Raw genomic sequence first — 12304 nt, 5'->3', positions numbered from 1 at the left:
CCTAACCCAGGCTTTCTGCCCCTGTGTGTGGGCCCTGGGCTGTGGCATGCCCTCCCACGTCTCTGTCTCGTTTATGTTGGGGTTTTAAGAAGCTAATCCACTAAACTGGGGTCGAACCAATTGAAACACAGCTGTAGGAGGTGTTGGATAAATGGAGCTTTATTACTGACTAAAGGTAGGCTGGAGAGTGTGGCTCTCGATCTGCAGCCGCAGGAGCTCGTTGTTCTCCTCTCCGGAGTTAGACCCGTCAGCAGGATGGGCGGAGCTGGACGGCCCCGGGCCCCCCACGCGGGCACAGCCCCCCGTACTGAGTGGCAGAGAGGGGACCGGAATTCCTGTACTGCCTGAGGGTGAGCAGAACCTGGGAAGGTGGACCCCAACCCAGGAGCCAGGGGAGGAGCAAGGGTGGGGAGGAGCCAGGAGCACCCCTCGAGTGCAGGTTCTTCCCTGCGGCAACACGACAGCGTGGGAATCAGTGTTCCCTCCTGGCTGTTCCTTTGGCTTAAACTCTTCGTTTGTCTACCATAAAATGGCCCTTGACTTTGAGCTTTGGGCCTCTTGGGGCCCAGGGACAGGGGGACCTCCCGACAAACGGAATGAGCCACACGCTCCCTGGGAATGGCCTCAGGGTTCTTAGAGGGCCGCGGCCTCCTTTCCGGAGCCACCCCCCGCCCCCAGTCTGATTTGAACCTCACTCTCTTGGTGATAAGCCAAGGAGGTACGGCTGTTCCCATAGCACCAAATTCTATCTGAAATTATCCTGATGGGCCACGAGCTCTGGAGGTGACCGCACAGTGTGCCTCAGGATGTGTCTGAGGTCTCAGCGTTGCCCTCACAGGGTCTCCCCCATCCCTCTGTACCTTGACCCAGCAACTGGCTGCATTTGAGCTTGACAAACACTTCTTGAAGCCATTCTGCAAGTTCATTCATCCGTGCTTCTGTGATTACGTTAAAGCAACTCTGTTTATCTTTATTGCTGATCTGATTTGTGTCTGTTTGTTGTAATCAGTTCATTTATAATAGCAAAACTAAGGTTACATTTTCCACCTCTGTATTTTCTCAGGCTGTTTGGAATACCTCGGGACTCACACAGGTGGTGCATACTCTGGTGTAACAGCCGAGTATAACTGACCTGACCTCACTGGGAATCAGGGCTCTGTCTATCACTCTTGTTTCTACATGACACTTCTGATCATTTTTTCCTTCTTCCTCTATCCCTGAGGGACAGTCACAGGTTAATTTTTCCTAAACTACCAATCCATGAGCTTATATTAGCTTAAATGCATCAGAGTCACCTGGGAAAGTGAATGAAAAATATATCCAGAGTTTCCTGGGCTCCAGAACCCCAGTGGATCCAGATTCCGTAGCTCTATGGTAGACCCTGCGCATCTGTAACTCAGTGTGCCCTCCAGGGGGTTCTGGGCACAGCCAGGTGTGAAACCACTGTAGTAGAGAACCCTCTTACTATTTTCCTTTCAGTGGCTTTTCAAAACGCTCAGCTAATACCTTGGTTGGATTCAGGGCCTAACACCCTGCCTTCTGCATCTTCTTGTCTTAGGAAAAAGGGTCAAGTAACCACAACCTGCTGTCGGCGTCTCGAGCGGCTCTGACTCGGCTTAACCAGCAGGCCCACCAGCTGGCTTTCGATTCCGTCTTCCTGCGCATCAAGCAACAGCTGCTCCTCATTTCCAAGATGGATGTAAGTTTCCCACCAACTGGAAAACGTGCCCCTTCACCCCCCAGCCTAGGCCTAATATCCCCTTCCCCGAGCTTTGGGCGGTGCCCCCTCTGACTCTCCTAGGCTAGAAGTCCACCTGTAGAGTCACTGTTCCCTTGCAACTCATTGCTTAGCGAGACTGTCCTATCTTAATTGTAGTTACTGTGATGCTGTGTTTTCAGACTGTTTCTTGGGATTATTACTATTGCTTGATTAACTTTCACAGCAGCTTAGCTGTGCCCTCTCAGGGAGAAGTAAGGGAGATTATGTGCCACTGGAAAAGTTGGGGCCGGTCAGAGGAGCTAATTGTCTGATGAGGTTGAATTGTTTTCGTGCCAAACATTTGTGGAGACTTGGTTCTGGAACTTTGTTCAGGAGAGCGCCTTATTCGATTTGATCTGGTGTTTTTGAGGAGAGTTTGAAGGGTTCTGCTCTTTTCTATCCCTGATACTCTTGCTATTTGGCAATTCTTAGAACATCTCACTTTCCTTGCCTTGCACACACTTCTCTTTTCTGGTTGTCCTTATTCCTTTTCAAGGAATTGCCTATCAGTCCTGTTTTCTCTACTGGCTCTGACTTTCCCTGGGTCCAGATCTCACGACTTTCCTTTCAGATTTCTGAGACAGTCCCCTGATTAATTTTTCTCACTGACTCCTCAAGTCTATCTGGATTTGGCTTATTTTAAAGATAGTCTTGGGACTTCCCTGGTGGTGCAGTGGTTAAGAATCCTTCTGCCAATGCAGGGGACATGGGTTCGATCCCTGGTCTGGGAAGATCCTACATGCCGCAGAGCAGCTAAGCCCGCGTGCCGCAACTACTGAAGCCTACGCACTCTAGGGCCCACGTGCCGCAACTACTGAGCCCGCATGCTGCAACTACTGAAGCCCGTGTGCCTAGAGCCCATGCTCCGCAACAAGAGAAGCCACCTCAATGAGAAGCCCGCGCACCGCAACGAAGAGTAGCCCCCGCTCGCCGCAACTAGAGAAAGCCCGCGCGCAGCAGTGAAGACCCAACGTGGCCAAAATAAAACAAAAGAGTAAAGATGGTCTTTTGGGAAAGATCCAGTTATGGGCTTTTACTAACCAAGAGATCCTTTAAGGAAGTCGTTTGCTTTTTGCTGCCCTCTGGAAAGCATACTAGGCCGGGAGCCAAGGGCCACTCGCTTTATTCACCGTATGATCTGGTTAGGTCTGTGCGAAATGCCGTGAGATCTACTCCAACCAGATTTTGCACTTCTGGCCTGGCTGGGGCAGGGCTGTGTGTGGGGCTGGTGGTGTGGGGCCCCTGCTGTCACATCCTAGTGGAAGTGTTGTCGATGGAGCTGTTCCGGGCACCGCCCATGCGTGGTCTCGTTGGGTCACACGGCTGAGGCTGTTACCTCCTCTGTGAGCCTCATCTCCGTATCTTTAAAATGGGGATACAGTAATCCTCACCATATGGGTATGTGAGGATTAAGTGAGATTGTGTATATGATAGAATTTAGCACAGCCCCTGTCACAGAGTAGATGCTTAATACGTGGTGGTTTTCTTTTTTTCTGTGATTCTCAAGAGTGATGACAGTTTTTAAAAATAGAAATTACATATATCCATTTTCAGAAATTCAAGCAATATAGGAAAGTACAAAGAAAAAAAGCAGTAAACCCCTTCAAAGTCCCAACGTCCAGAAATCATCAAGCCAGACATCTCTTCCTGCCCACTCACATGTTGAAGGCTGGACGGGCATTGGTAGGGAAATGATCCATAGGAAGAAATGGAATTGTGCTACACATGCTGTTTTTCAAAAAAAAAAAAAAATGTGTACAATATAAACGTTATTTGAATTTAACTAGAAAAAGAAGATAAACGAAACCAAAGGAATGGTTGAACTTGAGATAATAGTTTCTTCACCATGAAAGATATCAGTCCCCAGAAGATCTCTTCAAGATTAAGAAAGAAAGATTATGAAAACTGCAGATAGATGGGAGTCATTGGTTTTTGTTAATCATGTTTCTATTTTAGACAGATATTGACATTGATTCGCCTGCCCTGAAAGCCGATGGGATTAGCATTCCTTACATCTCGCATCTTCCTTCCCCAACCTCCCCGGTTTGGTTGTTTTTATTATTTTTATTTTGTCAAAGGTTAACGTCTTGTGTTCTGAAACCTTAATTCTGCCAGTTGTTTAGTCTTCTTCTCCACTGAGCCCAGCTCGGTGCTTCCCACCTGTCCTTTGCCCTCTACTTCTGCATTCCACGCTCATTGTTCTGCCCCGGTCCTTGGTTGCCTGATCTCGCCTTCTCATTCAGGCCTCACCACAATGGCTCGGGCGCTGGGAATGGACACAGGCAGCTTTGGCGATTAGGAGGAGTTCTCCCAGAGTGCCAGCCTGAAAGCACACAATACAAAGGCAAACACTTGGGCCTTAAGGATTTGAAAATTAAACCCTGGTCATTAAATGTTTGTTTTTAATGTTTGCTGGTAAATTGTATCTCTCTTGTACATTACAAGAATATAAACCAACACTATATTCCCTTTCAAAATAGATTGTTGAAGTTTACCTGCGTTACCTGGTGACAGATGGTTAGAAAAGGCCCTTAGAAGGAAATTTTAAATTCAAAAATAATCTGCCTCATTTCCCTATTGACCCTCTTCAGGTCCACCCTCTCTGCCTGCTTTTTCAGGCCCTCCCTCATCAGTCCACTCTGTCTCACCCTTATTCCAAAGTACTTTTCCACTCTGGCTCTTCTTTCCCTCTGCCCTCCGCCCGATCACCCTCTGACTTCGCTCCCCCAGCCTCCTCTGTGAAGCCTTCCCAGGGCCTGCAGCCCACGGTGCTGGTCCTTTAGATGCGCTCCGGTGATGTGCTCTTTCCCCACAACTCAGCCCTTGCTCCTGGCCTCCCCTTCTCTGCCTCACTGACCCTCACCACCTCTGCTCCCTCCCTGTGCCCCTCTGTGCCAGGACTTCACCACCAGGTTGTATTGTTCCTTCTTTTTAAATCTGTCTCTGTCTGTTTCCATGGCCACTGCCCTGGTTTGGGATCTCGTCATCTCTGAATTGTTTGCCTTTGTTGCCTTTCATCTTCCTCTCCGCCCACAATCCTTCTCAGAGTTGCTGCATTAATCTTCCTAAAGCATCGCTCTGATTTTGTCTCTCCGCATTCAGATCCCTTACTTGGCTCCCCATAGTCAGTGTGATAATCTATTTTTAAAAACTTTTTACTCTGGAAATTTTCATACATATGCACGAGTAGAGGGAAGAGTGTAATAAACTCTGTGTCCTCCTCACCCTGTTTCATCAATGATCAACTCCTGGCCGTTCTGTTTCATATATACCCCTTATCTAAAATAAGAACTCTAAAAATAATCACAATACCATAATCACCCTTAAAAATACAATTAAAAATAATTCCTTAATATCATCAGTGTTCAAATTTCCAGTTGTCTTATAAGTGTCATGATTTAACTGTTTGAATCAGGATCCAGATTAGTTCTGCACGTTGGGATTGGTGGATGTGTGATGTGTCTTTTACGTCCCTTTTGAACTCTACAGGTTACCTTTCCATCTCTCTCTCTTTCTCTCCCTCCCTCCCTCTCTCCTTCCCTCCCTCTTCTCTCTCTCTCTTTCATTTTCCCTTTTCTTTTTTTTTTTTAAATTAATTTAATCTATTTATTTATTTTTGGTTGTGTCGGGTCTTTGTTGCTGTGCGCGGGCTTTCTCTAGTTGCGGTGAGCGGGGGCTACTCTTCGTTGCGGTGCGTGGGCTTCTCATTGCGGCGGCTTCTCTTGATGCAGAGCACAGGCTCTTGGTGCCCGGGCTTCAGGAGTTGTGGCACGAGGGCTTAGTTGCTCTGCGGCATGTGGGATCTTCCTGGACCAGGGCTCGAACCTGTGTCCCCTGCATTGGCAGGCGGATTTTTAACCACTGCACCACCAGGGAAGCCCCGTGATTTTCCCTTTTCTTAGCCTGGTGTTCACAGCTGTGCATTCTCTTTCTAGCCTTCCCTCTCTGCACCTCATGCATCCTGTGGCCGGCCCCTTCTCTAGCCACCCTAGGCTCTTGCTCCTCTGAACTCTTGTATAAAACCTGACTGAGAACTTCTGCCACTGAGAACTCTTGAAGTGGAAGCCTGTGCGTGTGTGTGTGTGTGTGCGTGTGTGTGTAGGTGTAGGGGGTAGAGGGTGGGCGTGTGTCAGGGGTCTTGGTTCCCCAAGGAGAGCAAGAACCAAGATTGCCAATTCTTTGTCTCCTCCCTACAAAGCCTGGCACAGGGTGCTATGCAGCATGGGCACTCGGTGCACGTGCATGATCGGCGTGTTCCTTCCCCTGGGGTGGGAGTTAACTGAAAAAAAAGTAGGAAATTTTGAAACAAAAGAGGATTCTCAGAAAACAGCAAGGAGGGCTTCCCTGGTGGTGCAGTGGTTAAGAAGCCTCCTGCTGATGCAGGGGACTCGGGTTCGATCCTTGGTCCGGGAAGATCCCACATGCCACTGAGCCTGTGCACCACAACTACTGAGGCTGTGCTCTAGAGCCCACGAGCCACAACTACTGAGCCCGCGTGCCACAACTACTGAAGTGCATGCACCTAGAGCCCGTGCTCTGCAACAAGAGAAGCCACTGCAATGAGGAGCCTGCACACAGCAACAAAGACCCAACACAGCCAAAAATAAAAACAAATAAATAAATACATTTATAAAACAAAAACAGCAAGGAGTTTAGAAAACTATAGGGGCAGGGGCGGGGAAGAAAAGGCTTTGTCTAGAGCAGGAAAATTAGAGTCGAGTTGGTGCTAGAGAGTGTGGGGAGGACGGCTGAGGCTTGGCCTGGGCCGGGATCCCAGGGGTGGACACGGTCATGACATTCCCGGAAAGCTCCTTAAAGGATCAAGCAACCAGATCGGGCAACAGGTGGCTGCAGAGAGCAGCTACCACGTGACCTCAGGAGTCACTCCAGGAGTCCAGCCAGAAAGGGCCTTGTTTTCCAGGCTGACCTTAGGGTGACTCAGGTAAGAATTCAGCAACTAGATTTCTGTGGAAAGCTGTGCCATGCTGATAATTAACCACATGTGTGCTGGTAATTGGCCTAACTCTGTAGGGGAGGCCGGGAAGGCTCCCACAGTGACGTCATAGTCCCATTGAATGATGAAAGAAGACGTGTTGGTGCTGCAGGTCTCCAGACAGGGGGTCCTGAAAAGGACAAAGGGGCTGTTGGTGGGGTTTGGAGGCTCCTTCTCTTCCCTTTCCCTTTGAGTTCTGAATCAGATGAGACATAGATCCAGAAAGCAGGTGGAATAAAAGCAGCACCTTTAACTTAGTAAAGCAGTGTTGGTGAATGTGGTTTGGATATTCCGGCAACCAGACAGGGCTTCCAATTCACATATGGTCTCTGTGGAGGATTTTAGGGGGTCCTGGTCTCTTCAGAGGGCTGGCTGATGACCTGGGAGTTAGTGAGGCTACCTGTGCCAGCAGCTGTTAACCGGTTGCCCTCACCCTGTAGAGAAATTCAGAACAAGAATATCCAACTCTTCCTTTCACATTCTGAGCGGGTAAACACAGAAGGGATCGGTTCCCATCGAATAGTTGAGTGGAGAAGGTGGGATTTCCTGCTTTATGGATCTGAAAGGATGCAGCGAGAGAGAGGATTACTTTCTCTGTGGCGGGCTTCAAGGTGATGCCTTAAAGAAGAGAAATCCCTGGTGTGCCACGTGGTGATGATTCCCAAGGCCAGCTCTGAGCAGAGATAGTGCCTGTGGTGATGCTGCGTTCTTCATGTAGTTTCCAGCACGTGGTGCTTTCGCGTGCTGCCTGGGTGCTGTGACATTGACTGTTTCCTCTCCTTCCTCCCTTAGAGCTGGAACACCGCCGGCATTGGAGAAACCCTGACCGATGACCTGCCCACCTTCAGTCTCACTCCTCTCGAGTACATCAGCAACGTAAGAGCCTCTGTGCGCTTTTCTCTGCACCGGTCACGGCATCTGAGACCTTGTCTTGTCTGGCCCTTCTGGGTAAAGTGGTCCTTGCTGCATCGGTTCTGTCTGGACCTTTGCTTTTGGATAGTCCCCATCCATATCCAGGACTTTAAGGAAATGCGGTTGATTTCCTTAAATCAGCTGATGAAACACATGCTGATTTCAAAGCCTAACACATTCCCGCCCCTCCCCGATCCCTCTCAATGTGAGGTGTGGCCAGTGCCTGAGGGCATCAGGGTGTGAGTCCAGCTCCATTGCTCTTGAATATCAGTGAGCATAGGAAGTGCTGTACAGGAACGATAGACCCCAACTGTGTCTTCCTCACACTATGGGGGAGTTCTGCAGTTTTCAGGGGTGATTTTGAGATAGGTGATTTCTGCCTTGAGCTCTCACTTTAGAATCCACCCCTGTGTAAGTTATGACTGTTGTAATAGATACGAAGGAATTTTATTTTATTTTTTAAAATATTTATTTATTTATTTTGGCTGCGCTGGGCCTTAGTTGCGGCATGCGGGATCTTTGTTACAGCATGCGGGCTCCTTAGTTGCGGCATGCGAACTCTTAGTTGCAGCATGCATGCGGAATCTAGTTCCCTGACCAGGGATCGAACCCGGGCCCCCTGCATTGGGAGCGTGGAGTCTTACCCACTGGACCACCAGGGAGGCCCCTGCAAAGGAATTTTAGAAGTAAATATTGTACAGTTAGAGGAAGTGTGTGTGATCCCACTGGTGGGTAGCAAGGAGGATGGCTTTCGTCTCTCTGTTCACTGAGCAAGTCCAAAACGGCAGTTGTTTTCCTCTGTTTTTCAGGGCATTATTCAATACCCTGGACGGAACTAAAAATGTTGGTTGGTCTTTACAACCAATGAGAATAATCTTATTTTTAGAATTGAGACATGTGTATTGCAATCGAAATTGATTCCAGAAACGAAGTTGCGTAGAAGGAACTCGAGAGGCTATCGAGTTGATTTTCAACACAGAGGAGTAAGGAAGGCGAGGGGGCGTTCGCAGGCCAGGGCTCTTTCCCACCGGCTGCCGCTCGTCCGCCCCCAGGTAGGCATCGTCCTCATGAGGTCATCTTCTGATGACCTCAGCTCAGGAAGTGAATATCTACTGAGTATGTACTGTGTGCAGGGGCAGTGCTAGGCTCTTATCGGTGCCGTGAGATAGTGTGCAGTATAGAGCGAATCAACAACTTTGTGAGCCGGTTGGCGGCAGCCGTGTTTTGTGGTCAGAAGCACCAAGGCTCTGGGGGATGGGAGTGGGGCAGGGAAGCCACTCATTCAGCAGTCGCTCTGTTAGGATGCCTGGTGCTTTATGTGTGTCTCACGCAGTATTAGTTTCATCTTTGCCACAGCCCTCTGAAGTAAGTATGAGATCACCCTCATTTCCGAGATGGCGAAACCAAGGCCCCGACAGATTAAGGAAGTTGCCCAACGTCACACAGTGGTAGAGCCAAAACTCAAACCCAGGTCCTTCTGACCACAGAGCTGTTCACTTTTCCTGAGTCACTGCGCTTACCCAGCCAGGATATCAAGGAGTATTTATTGAATATGGGAGAATAGTAGACAAACATCTACAGGTGTGATGGTGAGCATCCCTTCCCACATTGATTTCCAAGAAATAAACATAGACAGAACTCCCAAGAAAAACTTGGCATTGTGGAATCTCTCTAGAAACCACAGCAATCCCCACAGTCTAAGGCCAATTCATTCAAGTTTGAGATGTCAGATTGTTGAAAATTTGCACCTAACCGACGCTTTGCCTTGCTGGTGAATGCCCTCACCCACGCAGGACTGTGTGAGCATTATAAGGGGATGAAATAGGAGAAAATCCTTTGAAGAAATAAAACAACATAGATGCAAGGCATATTGATGATGATTCTTTATTTCAAGTAAAACTGGGTTTGTGGATTTAGCCAAGAGGTTATGGCTACGGATGAAAGGGATACCAAATACAGGAATATGCCTGTGGTCTCTGCACATAGTAGGTGTTCAGGAAGTGCTTGCTGAGTGGAATTACAACAGAGAAATTCTAACCCCAGAAGTCAGCATCCTTCTCTTCCTCCAGCCTTGGGGAAAAATGATGAATTTGTTGCCATTTCAAGCTGAAATGTACAGTGGTTGTGGTTATTAGTGACATAAGTGACCACTTGTCTAGTTTGAGTGTTTCACTTACTAAGTAAATGAAAGGAAAAGGTGCTGATTTTTTTTTTTAATGAAACTCTCTAGGAGTTAAGCCAGCATTTTATTTATTTATTTATTTATGGCTGTGTTGGGTCTTCATTTCTGTGCGAGGGCTTTCTCTAGTTGCGGCAAGTGGGGCCACTCTTCATCGCGGTGCATGGGCTTTCACCATCGCGGCCTCTCTTGTTGCGGGGCACAGGCTCCAGACGCGCAGGCTCAGTAGTTGTGGCTCACGGGCCTAGTTGCTCCGCGGCATATGGGATCTTCCCAGACCAGGGCGCGAACCCGCATCCCCTGCATTGGCAGGCAGACTCTTAACCACTGCGCCACCAGCGAAGCCCTGATTTTTTTCATTTTACCATCTATGTACATACCGCTTTAAAGGGAGACTAAACACAATTTTTCGTTAGCACAATGGGCCACATTAAGTGTTTGGAGATGAAGGTGTAATCATCCTGTAGTTCTCTGGGCTGGTAGATTTTGGGAGTCTGTCTTAACTTCTGGACACCTGCTGCCATATAGGCGTATGTAAGGCCAGATCGAGAAGATCTTTCTCTAATAGTCCTTGGACTTTTAGCTTGCAGAATCAGTATCAACTCTAAGTTGGAATGAATGTGTGAAATCAATATGGAGCCAAAAAAATCAACAACAGGCTCCAGTACCTTTTTAAGAAAATATATATTACGTTGTCATAACCTGAAAATCAGCCTCATTTTGAAATGACACATATACTTACCTTAAAATACTAAACAGTTGTGAGTTGTAATAGAAATAGGTGTCTAAAATGTATCCATGATGACAGTCTGTGTATCTGACAAACACATGACAAATCCTGAATTACTCATGGGCTCATCCCAAATGTCTTGTAACCCTGCCTTTGCGATTCCTCACCAACCAAGAAGGTTTATTTTCTAGAGTTTGTATTATGAAAATATACAGTTTTCCCTCCAAATTAATTTATAATTATAAACTACTTTTTTCCCCAACAAAATTCCTTCCTTCGCCTGGTTAAATCACTTAGAAGGAAGAGACCCAGATCCAAATCCAGAAGACAGGATTGAAATTCTTGCTTGACCATGCACTTGTTGACATTAGCATCTTACTGGTTTTTCATCTATGAACAGTAATAATAACTTATATTTACACAAGTGCTTTAAATTGTGCAAAGCACTCCAGTATCCATTACTCATTTGAGGTAGAGCTCGCACTGAATGCATTCCAAAAATACTGAGGCCATGAGTGAGAAGGATGAATCTATGATCTATGTGCAAACTACCGGTGACTTTTTTTCAGATGTTGCCTCACCAGTGTTACCACACACTGGAAAGATCAGACCTGGAGCTGCTGCAGGGTCTTGCAGTTTTGTCTGTCCACCATTTGCCTTCACATAAATGTACTGCATGAAATAATTACCGCCGCATGTGTCAACGTTGGGCTGACAGTGCTTTCTTTTGTTTCAGATCGGGCAGTATATCATGTCCCTCCCCTTGAACCTTGAGCCATTCGTGACTCAGGAGGACTCAGCCCTAGAGCTGGCTTTGCACGCTGGAAAGCTGCCGTTTCCTCCTGAGCAAGGTAAGAGAGACCTGCAGGAAAGAGAGCGGCGGGCTTGGATGTGATCGCATGCCCCTTGTAACACCTTACCCTCATCATACCCGTCCTCCACACTCGCACTGAAATAGTTGTCAAAGTGTACAGTCGTGGCTGAGAAAGATTGGGGTTCTCTTTTTGCACCCTCTGAGGGACTTCTGCGGGACAGAGTGGATTAGGGAGGGCTCACTGTATGCAGGGCATCCCTGGGGAACTCCCCCAGTGCCGTCAGTTGGGAGGTGGTGGCAGGTGGGCCTGGGGTCGTAGGCGTTCATTGGTGATAGAAGGGAGGTCACAGGGCAAGGGGCCCGCCAGGTGTTTTCTCTCTCTCTGCTCCCCCTCTGTGTGGGCCACCTGTCAAGTAAAGTGGCACCTCATAAGAAGAATTTTTCTTGTCAAGACAATATAAACTCTTCAGGGTAGAGGTTAACACTTCTGTCCAAATGCCTCTGGCTGTAGTGAGCTTCCAACTCCCCAAGGCTCGTGGGTCTCTAAACTGGCAAGGTAAAAAAATACAATACGTTAACACTTTTCCTTTTTCTCATTGTCTGGGCCTGACAGATTTGAACAGGGACCACATACTCTCTGATCCAAAATCATCTTATCCCTAACATTGGGCATTATAGGCCTCCCTCTGTAATACTGAATAGACAGAAAAAAAATCACTTGGTATATAAAGGATTCAGCAGCTCAAGAGAAGGTACCACACTGAAAATAAAATCACATCGAAAGGTTAAAAATAAAGGGTGGCTAAAAGGCATCTCATGTAAATTCAAATAAAAAGAAAACAAGATGACTGCATCACTATTAAAGAAGTTGAATCAAATCAAAAGATAATAAATGAGACTAAATGATTCTTTATGTC

At 47.5% G+C, this 12304-nt stretch overlaps 1 protein-coding gene across 4 annotated transcripts in view; it reads left to right on the top strand.

Annotated features, from left to right (window-relative positions):
• COG7 (component of oligomeric golgi complex 7) overlaps positions 1-12304 on the top strand; it is a 78783-nt gene that overhangs the window by 47816 nt on the left and 18663 nt on the right. For 3 of the 4 annotated variants that reach the window (XM_082362460.1, XM_082362459.1, XM_082362461.1), the window contains exons 13-15: positions 1559-1699; positions 7545-7628; positions 11310-11424. In XM_082362460.1, coding sequence (XP_082218586.1) covers positions 1559-1699; positions 7545-7628; positions 11310-11424 — 340 coding nt within the window. Of the gene's footprint in view, positions 1-1558; positions 1700-7544; positions 7629-11309; positions 11425-12000; positions 12270-12304 lie in introns of those variants that run through there. The other variant, XM_082362462.1, reaches the window with a different exon arrangement.

This window comes from Balaenoptera borealis (genome assembly GCF_965194805.1).
Source record: "Balaenoptera borealis genome assembly, chromosome: 16".
Taxonomy (NCBI): domain Eukaryota; kingdom Metazoa; phylum Chordata; class Mammalia; order Artiodactyla; family Balaenopteridae; genus Balaenoptera; species Balaenoptera borealis.
This window is presented reverse-complemented; position numbering and strand designations above follow the sequence as displayed.